The sequence below is a fragment of the Benincasa hispida genome, chromosome 12, assembly GCF_009727055.1.
Source record: "Benincasa hispida cultivar B227 chromosome 12, ASM972705v1, whole genome shotgun sequence".
Lineage (NCBI taxonomy): Eukaryota > Viridiplantae > Streptophyta > Magnoliopsida > Cucurbitales > Cucurbitaceae > Benincasa > Benincasa hispida.
In genome coordinates, this window is record NC_052360.1 from 73,975,113 (window position 1) to 73,994,014 (window position 18,902).

The 18,902-nt window shown below is 31.8% G+C and overlaps 1 protein-coding gene across 1 annotated transcript; it reads right to left on the reverse strand.

Annotated features, from left to right (window-relative positions):
- Positions 1 to 8,211: 8,211 nt before the first annotated feature.
- LOC120067934 (pre-rRNA-processing protein TSR1 homolog) lies at positions 8,212 to 17,900 on the reverse strand. The gene is made up of 22 exons (XM_039019578.1): positions 17,551 to 17,900; positions 16,207 to 16,302; positions 16,026 to 16,096; positions 15,838 to 15,915; positions 15,496 to 15,618; positions 15,260 to 15,310; positions 15,015 to 15,155; positions 14,797 to 14,919; positions 14,637 to 14,714; positions 14,431 to 14,523; positions 13,534 to 13,647; positions 12,834 to 12,911; positions 12,331 to 12,429; positions 12,040 to 12,231; positions 11,289 to 11,361; positions 10,910 to 11,013; positions 10,564 to 10,823; positions 10,336 to 10,479; positions 10,028 to 10,252; positions 9,537 to 9,615; positions 8,650 to 8,713; positions 8,212 to 8,545 (listed from the first exon to the last, which is right to left on the reverse strand). Exons 2-22 carry the CDS (start codon positions 16,295 to 16,297, stop codon positions 8,427 to 8,429), a joined length of 2,400 nt encoding a protein of 799 aa, XP_038875506.1. The 5' UTR covers positions 16,298 to 16,302; positions 17,551 to 17,900; the 3' UTR covers positions 8,212 to 8,426.
- Between the last annotated feature and the right edge of the window lie 1,002 nt (positions 17,901 to 18,902).

The window sequence follows — 18,902 nt, forward strand, 5'->3', positions numbered from 1 at the left end:
CTTTTATATGAAAATTGAGATATGAAATGATGTGGTAGTGACTTAGAAAGAAATTTTGGACCACCATATTATTTTAGATAATGACAATACTGATCTAAGTATCGATTTATGTTCACCATTTGAAGAAATTTCTACTCCAAAATAGTTTTGAAATATTTATGAAAGTTCAAGTGTAATAATATTGTAACTTTTGAAAATATAAGGATATTTTTTAAATAAAAGACAAGGTCGAAGGATATTTGTTATAATTTAGGTCCAGTTTGCTAACCATTTGATTTTTTATTTTTGTTTTTTAAGATTAAGCCTGTAACATCCACATTTCTTACAATTATTTGTATTTTTTTTAAGTAAAATGGTTGAATTATTAGTCAAATTTCAAAAACAAAAACATTTTTTTTTAGTTTTCAAAACCTGACTTAGTTTTTTAAACCATTGGTAAAAATGAGATAACAAAGGAAAAAATTTGGAGGTGGAAGTAGTGTCCATAAGCTTAATTTTCAAAAACAAAAATAAAATACAAAATGGTTACCAAATGAGAATTTAGCTTTTCGTTTTTAATAATTTAGTTACCAAACGGTCCTTAGTTTTCGGTTTTAATCATTTTTTTTTTTAGAACTTTTTTCCCTTGCCTTTACTTTCATTGATTTTTAAAGAAATAGTTAACCACTTGAATAAAGCTATATTTTACAATGTTACTTAAAAATAAAGAGTATTAAGGTTGACTAATCAAATAAGAAGTGGTGGCCAATTAGGCAAGTTGGTGAAGGAATTATGGACCTTTCTTTTTAATAATGTTTTCAAACTAATTCAATTTTTAATTTTATTATCTCCTACTTTTCGCAAATAATCAGGCGGCTATAAATGCGAGATAATTATTTTTTTATTAGGAAAAAAATGGGAGCTTATATTTGCTCTTTGTTTTTTGTTTTTTTAGTTTTTAAAAATTAAATCTAAACACTAGTTTCACTTTTCTTTTGCTTTCTTATCTATTTTTAAATATCAAACTTATTTTCTCTTAATTTTTTATAAATTATTTTTCAGATGCAAAAACTAGAAACAAAATGTTTTAACATATAGGACATAGTTTATAAAGTTATCAATGAGAAGAATGATTTACAAAATAGATCGATGGATAATAAGCTGAGGCCGTGGAAATGGTTGAAGCGAAAACAAAATAAAATAACCATTTCATTGTTATGAAAATTAAGGAGCATCCAAATGTGCAAATGTGGTAGCATAGTGAAAATACGGATGTAAAAAAATATAATATAATAATAATAATAAATAAATAAACTAAATTTATAAAATAAAATTACCAAAATCATGAAATTGGTGAAAGTGGAATTTCTCACCAATGTTGGTGTGTTGGTGTGTTCTTAAGATCCACCAAATGTCACTATTTATAGGTAAAGTGACAAATAGGATGTGGACTTACATGGACATTAAGCATGAATAACTACATGGCACATGGACAATATGAATGGTGACACATGGCCTTTGGGACACTAAGTAATAGATATCTATTTTCTATTATAATATTCATAATACTCCCCCTTAAATGCCTATATATATAATACATCCCGTTAAAACCTTACTATGAAAAACCCAATGGGAGAACCCTAGTGAAGGAAAAAAGTACATATTTCATATAATACATATTTTTTTAAAAAAATACAATATATTTACTCATCTTCGTGAAAACATTACTTAAGATCTTTGAGTCGTCGCATTCCAATTTTGTGCACCAATGTTTCAAAAGTTACGATTGGTAATATCTTTGTAAATAAGTCTGTCAGATTATCATTCAAACTACAAGTCCAAGAATCTGACATTTTGAAAGTGAGTTTAATTCTGATTCGATTGTTTCTTTCCACTGAATCTAATATTTTCTATGTCGATATTCTTCAACAGATATCGGTTCAGGATCCCCATTTTCAGATATAATTAAGAGCAACATTATACGCAAAAACGTTGTGAATAATTATATTAGTTCGATTCCATCTTTTTCCCGTTATGACATAATTTATTGAAATCTCATCATTATCTTTAGGTATTTCACCTTCTTCACTAGTCATGTCGAAGATTTCTTTATGGGTATTTACACCCTCAACTAAGTCTTTTTCACTATTAATTATTTTTCGTTTTTTAGGATTTTTATCTTTGGAACCCACGGGTCTACCACGCCCCTGTCGTGTTCCATTCTCATTAGTGACAACTTATTGTGTTGGGATATCAAATTTTTATGTAACATTTGCAGCTAGTATATGTGACTTAGTTACTTTATTTGCATTTATAAATGCATCTGGCATATGTGACTTAGTTACTTTCTTTGCATCTATAAATGCACCTGGTAATTGATTTGCTATATTTTGCAAATAATTTTTTTTTTTCTGAACTTCAAGTTCACATTGATCTATACAGGGATCTAAATGAGATAATAACGATGCATTCCATGTAATTTCTTTTTCCAACTTCTTAATTTCTCCTCTTAATGTTGGAAAAATTGTCTCATTAAAATGACAATCAACAAATCGTACAGTAAATACATCACCTGTTAGGGGTTCAAGATATTTAATGATTGATGGGGAATCATATCCAACATATATTCCTAACCTCCTTTGACGACCCATCTGTGGTGGAGCAATTGGAACATATACTACACATCAAAAAAATCTCAGATGGGAAATATTTGGCTCATGACCATAAGCTAATTGTAATGACGAGTACTTATAATAAGCTACTGGCATAATGCGTATAAGCGACGCTGCATGCAAGATAGCATGTCCCCATTCAGATAAAGCTTAGCTCTCATAAGTAATGGTCTTGCAATTAATTGCAAACGTTTTATAAATGATTATGATAAACCATTTTGTGTATGAACATGAGCTATAGGATGTTCAACACTTATCCCAATTGATATATAATAATTATCAAAAGCTTGGGATGTAAATTCACCAACGTTATCAAGACGAATGATCTTAATTGTATAATCAGGAAATTGTGCTCTTAACTTAATTATTTGAGTAAGTAATCTTACAAATACAAGATTTTGACTTGATAATAAGCATACATGTGACCATCCGCTGGATGCATCTATTAATACCATGAAATATTCAAATGGTCAACTTCGTGGGTTAATGGGTCCACATATATCACCACGAATTTGTTCTGAAAATGCGGGTGATTCAATCCCCACTTTAGATGGTGATTGTCTAATTATCAATTTTCCTTGAGAGTAAGCATCACATGATAATTCATTAGATTGAAATATCTTATGGTACTTTAATGAGTGTCCATTTGAATTTTCAATAATTCTTCTTATCATTATAGATCCTGGATGACCCAATCGGTCATACCAAATTGTAAATATGTCTGGATTCATGAACTTCTGGTTTCATTGTTGCATATGTTTCAATTACTCGTGTATGGGTATAATACAATCCAGAAGATAAAGTAGACAACTCTTCTATATATGTTTTTCATTTGAGATAATGGATATGATATATAGATATTCCATATTATTCTTATTATTAGTCTCAATATGATAACCATTGCAACGTATATCTTTAAAACTTAGAAGATTTCTCTTTGATTGACTAGAGAACAATGCATTGTCAATTGTAAATTTTGTTCCTCTAGAAAAAATAATATTTGCTTTTCCAAAACCTTCAATCAAGTTTGCAGAACCTGATATTGTATTTACTTTTGCTTTCAGCATTGTTAATTTGGAAAAATATTTTTTATTTGTAAGTATTGTATGTGTAGTTGCACTGTTTGTCTGACATAAATATTTTTTGCTTATTTTTTAAACACCCAATATATGAAAATGATCCATGTTTCTTCATTAAAAAAAATAATTACAATAAGAAAAACAACACTTGAAATATACAAAAGTTACTAAAAAAACATGAAGATAGATAAAAGAAAATAACAACATCAAGTCTATATATTCTCAAAGGAAAAAAAAAACGCTTGATGTGCCACCGACTGTGCCAATCTTCTCTTCAAGAGATTCAAAGAAGTCTGCCGCATCCAAATTTGTCATATGGGATGGGTCAAATATGTCATTATCCTGGTATGCAAAATTTTCTTCTACATTTTTCTCTTTTTCCTTTGGGGAGGCTTAATAGAGGCCAACTAAGTATTTTGACGTACGACAAGTACGTGACCAATGCCCAGTCATTCCACATCAGAAGCATTTACTTCAACACTTTTTGAATTTTTATCTTGTGTAGTCTTTCCTTTGTGATCATCATTTTGTGTGGTTCTTTTGAAATTTAAATGATTAGAACGACCACCACGAAAATAATAATTATTTCTTTCTCTGTCACGGTCATGATCTCGACCGCGACCACAATTATTATTAAAATTCACAGCATTCACTTCAGGGAATAGTGTTGTTCCGGTTGGTCGAGATTCACGATTCTTCAATAACTCGTTATTTTGTTTGACTATGAGAAGATATGAAATTAATTCAGAATACTGTTTAAAACCTTTCTCTCGATATTGTTGCTGCATGAATATATTTGAGACATGAAATGTAGAAAATGTCTTCTCTAACATATCAACATTAGTAATTTTCTCTCCGCATAATAATAATTTTGAACTGATTTTAAATAATACGGAGTTGTAATCACCTACTGATTTGAAATCTTGTAGCCTCAAGTGCATCAACTCATGATGAGCTTTAGGAAGAATGACTTTTTTTTAATGATCATACCTCTCTTTTAAACTTTTTCATAAGATACGGAGATCTTTTATCGTAAGATAATTCATTTTCAATCCCTCGTGGATATAATGACGAAGGAAAATCATAGCTTTTGCTTTGTCCAAACTGGATGTCATATTTCCTTCTTTAATATTCTCCCTAAGATTCATAGCATCCAGGTGGATTTCGGCATCTAGTACCCATGACAAATAATTATGGTCGTTAATATCAAGGGTGGTAAAATCTAATTTTGTGAGATTTGTCATGGCAACACTATCATAAAATATTGTACTTATGTTAGAAATTTAATAGATATTGAATATGCAAAATAATATTAAATTTATTAATTATGACGAAGATGAAAAAATCGACATATCTTTAGGACCTATCTTTAGCGAGGAAAATGTCAGGAGCTCGTGCTGATAACATGTTATGAAAATCGAGGAGCACAACTGGAATACAGGTATGAAAAATATAATATAATAATAATAAATAAATAAAAACTAAAATTACAAAATAAAATAATTAAAACATAAAATAACCAAAATTATGAAATTGGATAATATGAAAATTAGTGGAAGTGGAATTCTCACAAATGTAGGTGAGTTCTTAAGGTCCACAAAATGCTACTATTTATAGCCAAAGTGACAAGTAGGATCTGGACTTACATGAACACCAAACATGAATAACTACATAACACATGGACGACATGAATGGTGACACATGACCTTTGGACATTAAGCAGCATGCATATATTTTTTTTATTATAATATTCATAATATTAATTACATACTCGTTTTCCATTATTGTCCGATAAAGTACATTTTCAAAATAATTATTTGAAATTTCGCCTTAGTTTGAAATTTATAAATTCATGAAATTCCATCCTAGAACTAAAACTATTGGTTGTAGAAGTTATTATTTTTTTTAATTAGTTGAATAAAAAAAATGTAATCTATATATGAGGAATATTATATTTGGTGTGAATAAACTTTGAAGTTTGAACTCAAACTAAATATTAAGACATTTTTAAAATCAACCATTCATCTTTTATTTTTATCTTTTCCATTTCAAAACGAGTGTCTATCATTCACTTCATTGTATAGATGATTTATTTGATAAGGTTGAAATGAAAAATGACCCAATTTCTAAAATATATAAGTTATATAGTCTTTTGCTTGCGTCATCGATAAGTAAAATTACGGAATTGACACAGTTGTGTATGTGTGTTGATATTTAGTTTTGACTTTTGATTCTTGCATCATCCTCCTTTTTTAAAAAGAAAAAAATTGGTATTCTCATTTTGTAATTCAACGATGCAATTATCGTTTCTTTTTCTTTTTTCTTATTATTTTTTTTAATAATTATGGCTACTTGCTACTTAATAAGTTTAAATGAAGGACAACTAAAAATAAAATAAAGGAAGTGAAAGAGAAAATTCAATAGATAACTAGAGCAAGTAGTAAGTAGTGAGAATGAAGACTATTAGCACACATACACATGGGGTAATTTAGTAATTTCACTCGGACAAATGGTCATAAAACCTACATTTTAAAAGGGTATGTTAGATTTTAAATAATGTCAAATGGCTCATCGGTTCTATGATATCGTCTAGAATTGGCCATTTATACTAATTTCAACTAGACAATAATATATATTGATATTCTATAAGAGAAAAAATAATACTATGGTTAATACTATGGTTGGATGCTCACGATTTGGAGGGATTATAAATCCTAATTGGTTTCAAATGAATTACATTGTTTTCAAAAGAAATAATGCAATTACGTATTAAAAAAATTCTAAACAGAATGGTATTACTTTGGAGGATTTCATAAGAATAGGAGGTGAATTACATATTTAACCTTATTATTTTTAATTTATATTTAATAAATCGAAATTGAAAGTCTATACTAGTAAACTTTTTACTTTCATTTCTTTTATTGTTACCATCCAAACACAAAATTGTGAACACATTCATTTGAAATCCTTCTCATTCAAAACAAGATAACAAATTTAAAATAATTTATCATTTCTCAAATTTCAAATAACAAGATTTAAAATCGTTCTGATCAAGAATTCACTCGAAACTATAGTTCTTTTTTTATAACCTATACTTTCTCAAAGTACATTGTGAGGCAAGAGAGGTTGAATCTTATAGCTTTTCTCTAAACTAAAGCTTTTTATGGCTTTTGGGGTTGGCTTGCAAAACTTAAATAAGAATTATACCATTGAGGCAATAGGTGTTGAATCTTATAGGAGACTCCAATTTATTAATTTGCCTTTTGATTTAAAACCAACCACCTGTCTTCAATCAATATCATAAATGTATTCACTTTCACTCCATTAACAGGATTGAGATTGAAATAAATATATCCCAACACATTATAATAAATATAGACATGAACTAATCTAAATTTTAAATACAATGTTAACAAAAATGTCAAAATATTAATTTGATGAATCTATTATAAAAATATCAATTAATATTCTTGAAACCATCCTGAAAAAAATTATAAAGATTATTTAATTTTTGTTGAGTAATATAAACATTATTTAAATTGATAAACAAAGAAATTGAAAGATACATTTTTTAAATCCAAAGTTTTGCTGATAAAAATTTAAAGTTCAAGTCTATTAAATGTTAAATATAGTTTTAAAATTTCAAAAAACTCAAACACAAACTTAGATGTTTATAGACTAAATAAGGGTTAAAAAAAAGAAAAAAAACTCGATGACCCAAAAAAACTGATCAACTCAACACAATTCGTACCATTTGGATTTGATAAGTTCAAATAATTGAAAATTTTGCACCTAAAATAATCCAAATCAACTAAAACTATCATTAACTTTAAAATGTAATTTTATTATTTATAATACAATTATACATATATTTTTTTTAGTTTTATGCAATTCCATTATTTTTTGAATAATTTATTCTCCAATAGCTCCTAAAAATAGTTTATTTAACCACTTTAGAAAATAATTTCACTATTATATAAACTGAAATTCAATTGTTTATTTAATATATGAAAATAATTATATAACCTTTTTACATATTAACATTTTTTTAGAACAAAAATTCAAATATATGCTTCGAGTAATCCAAACCAACACAACTCAATTTTGAAGTATTTAGTTCATTTTTAATCAAGAGTCATTTGGATTGAAGAAACTTACAATCCGAACAACTAGATTGAATCTAAAATATCCTTTAACCTAACAATCCATGAACACCCCCTAAGACTAAACTTAAATCATATTGATGTTGCTAATATTTCACAAAAATACAAATTAGCCCTTATTTTTTTTATTTTTTTTTTAAAAGACTATGTGAAATAAAAAAATCGAACCTCAAAAATACAAATTTAATACCAATTGAGCTATACGTGCATTAGGCAAACTTTCATATACTTTGAATTCATGATTCTTAATATTACCTAGCACCAGTTCAGGAATTTCAATTCCCAAGCCTTCCAATAGTTTTTTTAGGGGAAAAAAAAAGAAAGAACGAAAATCTTTACATAACGATTAAAAATACATTGAAAATCCATCAAAGACGTATAAAATAACACTAAAAAAAATAAAAGCAGGGGCTTAAAAATGTTCATTGCTGTGGAATATATAATACATAATGAGGTCAAAAATAAAGAATTAGCCAGAAAGAACGAACAAACTACCAAAACTTCAATCTGGTTCACAACAAGCAATATCTCACTCACGCATCAAGGAGAGGGAAGAGACGCTCAGGCCATTTGGGATAAACACGTTTGTATAAGCTCATGCAAACTGTGTCATGTTGCTGTAAAACTCCATTGAAAACACATTTCATTGCTCCTGTGTTCCACAAGATTACACGCCATGTTATATTAACAACAAATATAACACTCTCAAGGGTTGTGAGGGTAAGTACATAGATATCCGGGTATTGGGGTGCTTACCGTGTGTACCGACGGGTTCCTTGATGCGACCGCGTCTCCCACACTTTGTCCACACATCCACGGGCTGCATCAATGATTCAACATTAGGAGGCAAAAACATAATATAAAATATCAACCATTTTATATATCTAAATGAGAACATCGTAATCAAGATCTCTACAATTCTCTTAAACCCAGCGTTTTGTGATCAACCTCTACTAGATAGTTCCTAGGAGCAAAGACTTTTACAAGTCCCAGTCAGTCAGTTAGGATGCTCTTCTCTCCTCCGCTGATCATTTTGATATAATCAAAATATATTGTAAGATAAATGATAACTGAATTACAAGATCATCTCTTGAGAATCTTCCCAAAAGCCCTAAATTACAAGATGATCTACTGTATGGACCTAGGAAGTGTGGAATGGCTTGCAGAAAAGATATTTCAAAAAAAAGTTGTCCAAACACTAATTGGAGAAGGCATTCATTGTCGTGCAAATATTATTTGAAAAGCACATCTGTTTTCTGAAAAATATTCCGAACCCACCCACCTGGACGAAATACAAATGTTTTTTTATTTATTTATTCTTAAATTTTCTGGATCTTAGCAGAGACTCCACCAAAACAAATTCATTGCTCCTAGCCCCAAAATCAATGCCTGAGGAAATCCTAGCCTTTTCTTTCTTCAGATCCTTCATGAAAACCATCTACAAATTTCCACCACACTACTCAGTACTTAACACGAAACAAGACAGTTTCACCCTACGAGATGAGTCTTCGAGCCATCAATCACAGAGTAGTTACCAAGACGAAAGAGAAACATAGAGCATTCTCCGATTCTAGAATTTCCGATTTCAACCAATTCCAACAAAAAGTAGCAGATTGCAAATCTCTCATGTGCATTTCACTTACCTTGAACCATCTGACGTCGTCCGGATTATGGAACATGTATCTCACAGTAGCTTTTAATTTCGATACTCGTTGAGGATAACTGCACATAAAAAGGGGAAGACAGCTTCAGTTTTAGCAATTAAGGATTCCCCATGGCATCAAATTAATTCTGAAACATAAGAACCTACAGAAATTTTTTGAAAATAAAAGCTGTTGAACATAGTTTAGTCGTTAACCAACTGCAAGTTCAAGAATGAAACAGAATATTCGGATACGAAATATTTACTTTCATAAGAAACAACGGGTAAAAATAAATTATACTACTGCAGTAAGCATACAAGTTGGTAAGCTCAGAGTTTACTAAGACAAACTAGCATGTAGCAGGCAACCGTTTCCCTTTTCCCACATTGTGGGAGGTATAACTCTTGTTCGATAAAGAAAATAAAAATAAATCTTCAAATGAGGAGATAAAATAATCAGTACTTAGTTGATAAGGTCATAGATGACATTACCCAGATAAAATAATCTTCTTCAATATTATCCGTCTGGGGTCAATGCTCTTTAACGAACCAGAAGCAGCAAATGAAGTGTTTCCTTCAACACTCCTAAGAACTATCAAAGGAAGGGGAGCAAACGATATAGGAGCATAAATTGAAGCTATTGAAAATCTTCCAGCATGAAGAAATCTCTCCATCTTGTGCTTGTCCGAATTGAAGTTGTCAGTTGAAAATATTGATCTGAAAGATGAGAGATGGTTATCTAAAATACAAATAAAAAAGTGAAAGATTAGATGTCTCGTGTGGCGAAGTTAGAAAAGTACCTCGTAACAAATTGGCGAAACCCAACATGAAACACCAACTTTTCTTTTCCCTTGAGGGGAGGAGAATTCTTATCATGCATCTTGGTGTTCTCAGTAGTCCCAACTTTATCGGATATCTCTTCAGAGACATCATGCTTCTTGATGCTGCAACCAACAATATAAGTTGGAACTTGGAAGCTAGAAATTATTCACAATGAAACAGATGACAATTTAGCAATCTGGAAGTACCTGAAATGTAGGACAGACATCTTTGATTCATGCTGCAGAAGTCCACAAGCTGTAATAGGCATTGACTTCGCTAACTCACACAATTTCGAAGCAGCACCAACAGGCACTTCCTTCACATGCAGCCTTAAATAGGAGCATGATGCCACACAGTCCTCTCTGTTCCCTTGGTCTAATTCTAAAGCTTTAGCAAGAACGTGCTTTTGTGTTCTGGAGATGTTATTGAATTCAAAAATTCTAGCATAGTCTTGAGGCAAACTCTCCTGGATTAAGAGAGAGCAGTTTCAGTGAACTCTAGTAATGTTAAGTAATAGTATGTGAAATCATAATTGAATAATTGGAACTATACTTGGGGATCCCACGAAGACGTCCTAAAGGACTTGAGACCTCTATACTTTGCAAACCGCTTTCTGGCAGGGATATCTATAGGTGTATCCACTTCATCTGGGAATTCTGTTACGAAAAAATAAGGAAGACTACTGAACATCTGTATATAACATAACACTGAGTATCTACCACAAACTTTCACGTTCAATCATATTGCATGTAAGAAATCGACATAGTAATCTCATATTAGAATGGAGAGTCGAGACAATATGCACAAACTGCCATGTAATGTTTCACGTGACTAATTAGAGATTGATGGTTAAGAAGTGTTCAAATTATAGAACAATAAATAAGTTGAGCATCTATAACTCTTCAAAATCCAAAAGAAATAAGTGACTAACCTTCATCTTCAGCATGAGCATTTTTTATCTTTTGAATCTCATCCAATTTTTGTTCGTTGGTCATTTCACCATCCTGCATTGCGAGGAAATTTAAGTGACTAGCAGCATCAACAAGAGAGAAGTGAAAAGAAACAACCTTGCTCTCAATATACATGAGAAATTTCAAATTAGTATAGTTGCAAAAAAAGAATGCCCTTTTCATTGCTTTCAAGATTTTTTCTTCTCTATGTTCTAACTTGTAAGGTACAAGATTTGGTTTACCATTCATATGCTTCTGCCTCAATTTGACCGTACTTGAATAACACTAGAAGATATCCCATGATGTTAAGTAAAAGGTGAAACAATAATTAGAACTGTGCAAGCTTACTCCATTCTATTCTTTGGCTGGAAATAAACCAACACATAAAAGATGAGCATATAGATTGAAGATGGTTAGGAATACAATGTCATTCTATTATTTACTTTCTATTGGTTCAAGCGTGTTAAGTCTCTAGATTTAGAAATTATATTCAACACGATGAATCTAGAAGGGTAAACTATTTGAAATTTTGACCAAATCTTTTAAGACTTAACATCTCCTTCTATTCTATTCTATTTTTAAGCATTCAATAAATAGCTCATAATAATCATAAAGTTGTCGATTGTGAATAGAACCCAAAGAGACTACCTCTCTAGCTTTGACACAATAACCGCGGTCTGGTATAATGAGGAATGAAAATCATTGGTTAAAAAATAATAATGAAATTCTCACCATCATCACAGAATCCACATCTGTCTCCTGATCAGAATTTATAAACTCCAAAGAAGCTTGATCATCATCACTGAGGCCTGGATTGTTAAGGTCGTCCACTTCATTTGTATAACCACTGTCTAACATCATACCGTCAGTTTCATTGTCAACATCAGAATCCTCATCATCTGTCTCACCTATTTCCCAAGCTTCCTGTGTAAAATAAAAGCAAAGGCAAAACATGTGATGCTAAGAAGAACTTTACAACCGGGTAAATTGTGGGGGAGAGCATTAGCAAATCAACATGCAAACCTGATACTCAGAAGTGCCAAGAGCAAGTGCTCTTTTCCTCAAATGCTTTTCTTTCTGATTTTTATCTGCCTCGGCTCTGTCTGCCTCAGTTGGCCAAGTCTGACAGAGAAACAAATTACTGGTCATCAAACATTAACTATAAAAAAAAAAAACTAATGAAATGGCATGAGGACGAGATTGGAAACACCTATTAGCTCTTATAGATTAGTTCGAAAGCATATCAGAAAATTTATACAATCCATAATCTTCAAAGAAAATTGACAAGAACAAAAAGTAAAACAAAATAGTCAAGCCACTCATCAAACATTCCATATCTCAAGTTAGCTCTTTCTAACTTTTACGTGAATTTTTTAATATCATACATTTAGCTCCCACCCACCACTATGTTGGCCATATCCTTCCTAAGAAAGAAGAAATAGCAAGGGAAATTGAGAACAGCAAACTACAAATGGAAGAAGATCTACGTCTTATAGAAAAATTTATTTCTTGTTAAAGAAAAACACCTGTTCACCAGACAAAGGATCAGGTTCGTTCTCGACAACCAATGGCTCTTGCTCTGATGGCTCCAACAAGCGAACCACCTACTTGTCAACAAAGGTGTAAATCAAAATGCATAACAATGTGAACAAATAGTAAACATGGAGCAACCGTTATATGCAAACATAAAATACCATTTAAATACTTCACTTTAAGACAGAATATCAAGGAAAACATGGATTTTATAGCCTATCAAAGAAATGAAATTCTGAACCTAATAATACATTTTCTCAAACTGAAAAGTTAATGAAGAAACTAATTTTCAAGATTAATTTTTCAGGAAACATATATATCATTATTGAATAAATTGTCAGAACCATTTACGAAAGAAGAATAGGTGATCATTTGGATTTAAATTGATGTGTGCAGAAAAGGAAAGGAAAACCCAATATTTTCCATCTAAATTTTCATGACCCTTCATCCAAATTCTATTTCTACCAATAACAAGATTCCCTCAACAATATCATAGCAATTAGCAGAATGGTTAAAAAGCTCAGTCCTCTATTTTAGTTAACAAGAACAATGAGAATTGAGAGGAAATATAAAATATACATAAGAAAACTCAAGTAAATAAATAAATAGATAAAACTCAGAATGAGTGACCACAGTACAACAAACAGCCAAGAAAAAAGCTGTCACTCTACTATGGAAATCATGTGCTATTACCTCCTCGTCCTGAGTATCCATGGCATCTTGTTCAACTCTTGGATTCAATGGAACCGGATCCTTGAGAACTTCAATTTTGCAAAGCTGGAAATCTCCAGCTCCAGCAACATGAACCTGATGAAAGGAATGACAAGTATAAACAAGTCAACCTACCTGAGTGTTCAATAGACCTAACAACCCTAACTACACAACTCAAACTATAAGGGTTGGGTTGGACTGGGTTAGTTTTGTTCTTGGGTCCAGGCTTAAATTTTTTCTACTTTTGTCGGGTTGGGTTGGGAATTACCTTTTTTTAAAATATATATATATATTTATATAGTATAATATATATATATGTAAATAAAAGAAACTAATGCTCGAATTACAAAGAAACTAAGAAATGACAAGAACTAGGGATCAACAAGCACACCCAGCTATCTCAACTAGGTTGACACAAACCATAGCACCCTCATCATAACCCAAAACAAAATATGACGATTACAATAGAAAACAATGTCATGATGACATAATTACATAGCTTGAGACATATTTTGAATTGAATAATCAGAAATTTTCTTGGAAAGAGAGCATCAAGAGGAAGCTTTGACTCTAACAATCTCCAAACAATCAAACCATTGAAGCGAATTACATACATACATATATATATATATTTGTATATATTTGACTTTGTTTCATGTTTTTCTTTTAGGATTGTTATGATGTTTGTCATTGTTTAAAACTTGTAAAGATATCATGGATAGTTGGTATTTAACCTTTGAATTTTATGGTTTTAATTATTAGTCATGTGTTATGGATAAATTTAAGTATTTTACATTAATTAAAAAATAATAATAACCCGCCAACCTAACCCAACCCGAATTTTTTTGGTTGGAGACCCTATTCAGGGATTGTATGTACCAGTTGATTCACAGAGAGACTTCGAGCACGTAGATAACCAGTGAGAAGAAGGGTACATTTTCCTGAGGTACAATTATCAGCTACCATATCAACCTACGAAGAACAAGGAAAATTAGCAAAATAATAACTAATAAACAGCTTTCAGAGTGAAAGAAAAACATTCGTCCAAATTTATGAAATGTATTAAAATACATATATTTAGGAACCTTCTGAGACATCAAATAGGGCCTTTGATTTCTCCAATGAGGAACGGTGAGCCTTTGCTCCTTGAAAAGCCACATAAACTGCAATATAAATCATGAAAAATAAAAATAAGCATAAAAAGGCTTGTAAATGAACCTAAACAAAAAACCCACACTTGTTTACCTTGTGCAACTCATCTTTAGTATCTGCTGGATAATATTTACAATCCTCGGGAAATTCAGAAGTAATGCTAGAAATACACATTTTTTTATAATCGTTTCTTTTCTTTATATCAGTGGGTAGGTCCTGCCAGAAAAGAAAAAGATCTTCAACCATGTATGCAGATAATTTGTCTTCTTTTAAATTAGAGGTCTCCAAAAATAAACAACATGATAACATACTCGAATAAGCACTGCAGTACTCGGTAAGCCCAGAGATCTTAATACAGAAAGGCATTCACTTCCAAATGAATCAATGTAGAGAGATGTACTTCCTTCAATATAGTAGCTTGCAGATACCACAAAAGCAATTAGGTCAGCTACCTACAAATATTAGGTACATGATCAATTAGAAATCTACATGTCAAAACTTAAAGCTTGATGAGTGAAGAAATAACAAAAGATACAATTGTATGAGAAGTTAGAACCTTAGCCATCTCCATACATGATTGCAAATCACCATAGGGTGCTTTCAGTACCTAAAACATAAAAAATTAGCACAATGAAAGCAACCATAAGGATTGGGACACAAAAAATTACCAGGGGTTCAGGAACACTCAATAAAATAGTTTGAACAAAATAAAACATAAAAGAACGAATAATTTGGCCACGGCTTCAAAGATCAAAGAAAAACATGAAGAAGAATCACATAGACACAACTTACTGTTGCCCGTAGCTTGTACTCTGAAGAAGCAACTGTGGATGAAGAAGCTCCGGGAGTTAATAGAGACAATAGATCCTCAGCAAGTGGATTCAGGTCTACTGAGGCAGAGAGCCCAAAAAGAACCTGTGGGCATCATAATCAATAACCATTAACAAACAGAGTAATGGCGCGTTTGGATTGACTTTCAAAGTGTTTATAAACACTTTTTCACACTTATAAACACTTATTTAAACACTTAGAAAGTCGATCCAAACACGCTATAAGAAAATTGATCGAAGCAGAGAATGAGTAAATGGGAAAATAAGCTTGATATGAAATGCTATGGACATCCTAACTACTCACTATGACTCTAGGAGGACTCTTTGATCCACTTAATGCTCTTTTGTCCTGTAAAACAGCCGCCCTTTTCTGCTCTCGGATCTGCAACAAACAAATTCAGTAATCAAAATAGAAGCACTAGAGACAATGAGGCATACAAGTACGCCCAAGGAAAAGACAGGGTAGGTAGAAAAAGATTGGACATCCAGTACCATCTTACTACGCTGAAGACGAGCAGCCCGAGCTCCCTTAGCAACATTATTCTTGGTAACTTTGCTTCTATCTGGTGACCCAAAACTCAAATTAGAAACAGATAGCTACACAACTCAAGAGTATTAGTTATAGAGAAAATTAAACCTCGAAAAATTAACTTAAAATGAAGAAAACAAACACCTTTTAAAGACGTTTTGTGTTGTTGTCGCGTTGCCTTGGATGAGAAGCGTGATTTATGGGGTTTATTGACTTGAGCCCTATTCCCTCCCATGGAAACTGTAACAATTGTAAGGAGAACCTGTAAGTCCTCGTTAAGCTTCCCAGCCTCCACTTTTAAAATAAGTTTATTTTACCCTAAACATTTCCTATAATTTTCTAAATAAAATACATGAAATACAAAGCACTTAAACGACTCTTACTTTCCATAAACTCAGTAACACCCCCAAAATTTCAACAATAAACTAGGAAGCAATACTAAAATTTAACCTTTGACCAACTCTAATAATTATGATGCTATAGAAAAATTCTGGTAGCATAACAACGTAACCATAAACTTCATGCGTTTACAAAACACCCAATGACAACTTCAAATACAAGACAAATCAAGAAAATTAATATTAAAAAACGCATTATAACCAAGCCAAATAAAACTTTTCCAAAACTCTAACATGTATCACGACTAGCCAATTCAGACTAGAGTCGAACTAGAACTAATCCTCGAAGGAAAATAAATAAACTAAACCTATTACAACCATGAATTCAAGGGAAACCACAACAAAGCTTAAAACAAAATCTCCTCTACAACATCACCAAGGTCGTGAGACTCATCCACTGCCTGAAAAACTGTGGGTGGATACACAAACACACATACTGAGTAAGTGGCTCATGCTTGAAGAGCCATCAAACAATATACAAGCGACTATTATGCTACTCATATTACTTATACATGTTCATTAAACAATAAAAATAAATAAAGCTCATAACATGCTAACACATGAATCATCACATCATGATCATGCAATATACACTCAATCTAACCAAGCACAAAAGCACATTCAACACCTACATTTAGTCCACATCCAAACTTTCTAGGCCGATTCCTTCGAGATGGGCATACCCTAAGAAATGCGATACGAATACGATATGATACCGACACGACAACATGGCAATTTCAAAAAAAGTAGAATACGACACTTTGGGAGCAGGTCATCTTTTTTTTACAAAAATAAATATATGTTGTGCATGTTTTATTGTGAAATATTTACCTTTCAAAAAGGTCAAAATAACAACCATACCATTCATGAAAAATGGCAATATGTAAGATAACCAACGATCCAACGCCATAAATCATAACAACATTCAAGTTCTTATAAGTTAGAAAGATTTAAGGAAAATAATAATAAAAACAAAATAGATTTAAGAAAAGAGAGGGGAAAAAACAAAGTAATGATATTCATAAAAAGAAAAAAATAATAAAAACAAAAGAAGAAAAATTGAAAAAACAGAACTGGGAGAGAGATCAACCAAATCGCCGGCGTGAATGGATTGGTAGGTCTTCAAGTCTCCGGCGTGGAGGTCTTCAAGTCTCCGGCGTGGAGGTCTTCAAGTCGCCGGTGTGGAGGTACTCGAGTTGCCGGCGTGGAGGTATTCGAGACGACGGCGGGGGTGAGGGTTCTGTGATAAACCCTGAAATAAGTTAATTACTTGTTCTTTTTTTTGGTTTGAAAATGGGTTTTTAATGTTGAGCTGACCGACTGGCTTGGGCTGCCCGATTTTAACTTATGCAGCGGCACTGAACCGGAGAGAGGTGGCGACACCGAAAAACAGAGTGGACGTGATGAAGATGGTGGCGGAAGGATTTAGGGTTATCCTCACTCCTTTTATTTATTTATTTATTATTTATTTTAAATCTTATTTTATGAAATTAATTTTTACCCGAATTTCAAATGGAAAAATTAAAAGGATATTGTCCTCTTAGAAACCGTTTAGGAAAATATTGTTGTTTTCAAACTATTTATAAAAATATTGTTGTTTTTTTTTTTAAATAAGTCGAGGGTTCAAAATTCGACCTAGAGGTCGAATTTTGAACTCTCGACCTTCCTTTCATTTGTACGTCGAACTTTGAACCCTCCACCTTGCCCTTCCTAACATTATTATTGAGTCTGTTTAATTATCATTCCGGAGACCTTCCTCTATCAAAAGATCATATTTCTAAATTTTCATAAGGTGAATTCCTTCAAAAGCTTGTTGAATAATTTTTACGAATTCTGTCATCTCAGCAAGTCTGACTAAATAACGAGCTAATGAATCTCCTTATTTTTGCCACTGAACTTCCCAATCAAATTCGAGAGCGAGAGCGAGATTTTGAGTGAGAGCGAGAGCGAGAGCAAGAATACCGTACAAAATTTCCTTTTTTTCTTTTTTAATTATTACACATTCCAACTTCTTTCTTTCTTCCTTTCTTTTTTTTAAAAAATTTTTTATTTCATAAAAACAATTTCTAAACTCTAAAAAAATAAATTAAAAAATAATAATAACTCACAGAAAAAATATAAATTAAATATCTCATTTATATAAAAATAATTACAAAAATCAATATGTCCCATAAGGCGGACGTCATCGATTTTGAGCTGGTTGTCGTCGTCGACTTCGAACTTGAGGTTGCTCGGGTTTTTCTTGATGTTGCTCTGGTACCTCTGCAGGCGCTTTATAATATAAATATTCATTATGCTTTTCACGACTCCGACCATATCCATGCACGTATGAAGACGAAGGACCAGCCTCTGAGTTATAATGTCCTGAATCAAATGTTGGCATCATCATCATCGGACTAACATAATCAGTTTGACTCTGTGTCAGCATCATAGGGGCAACTC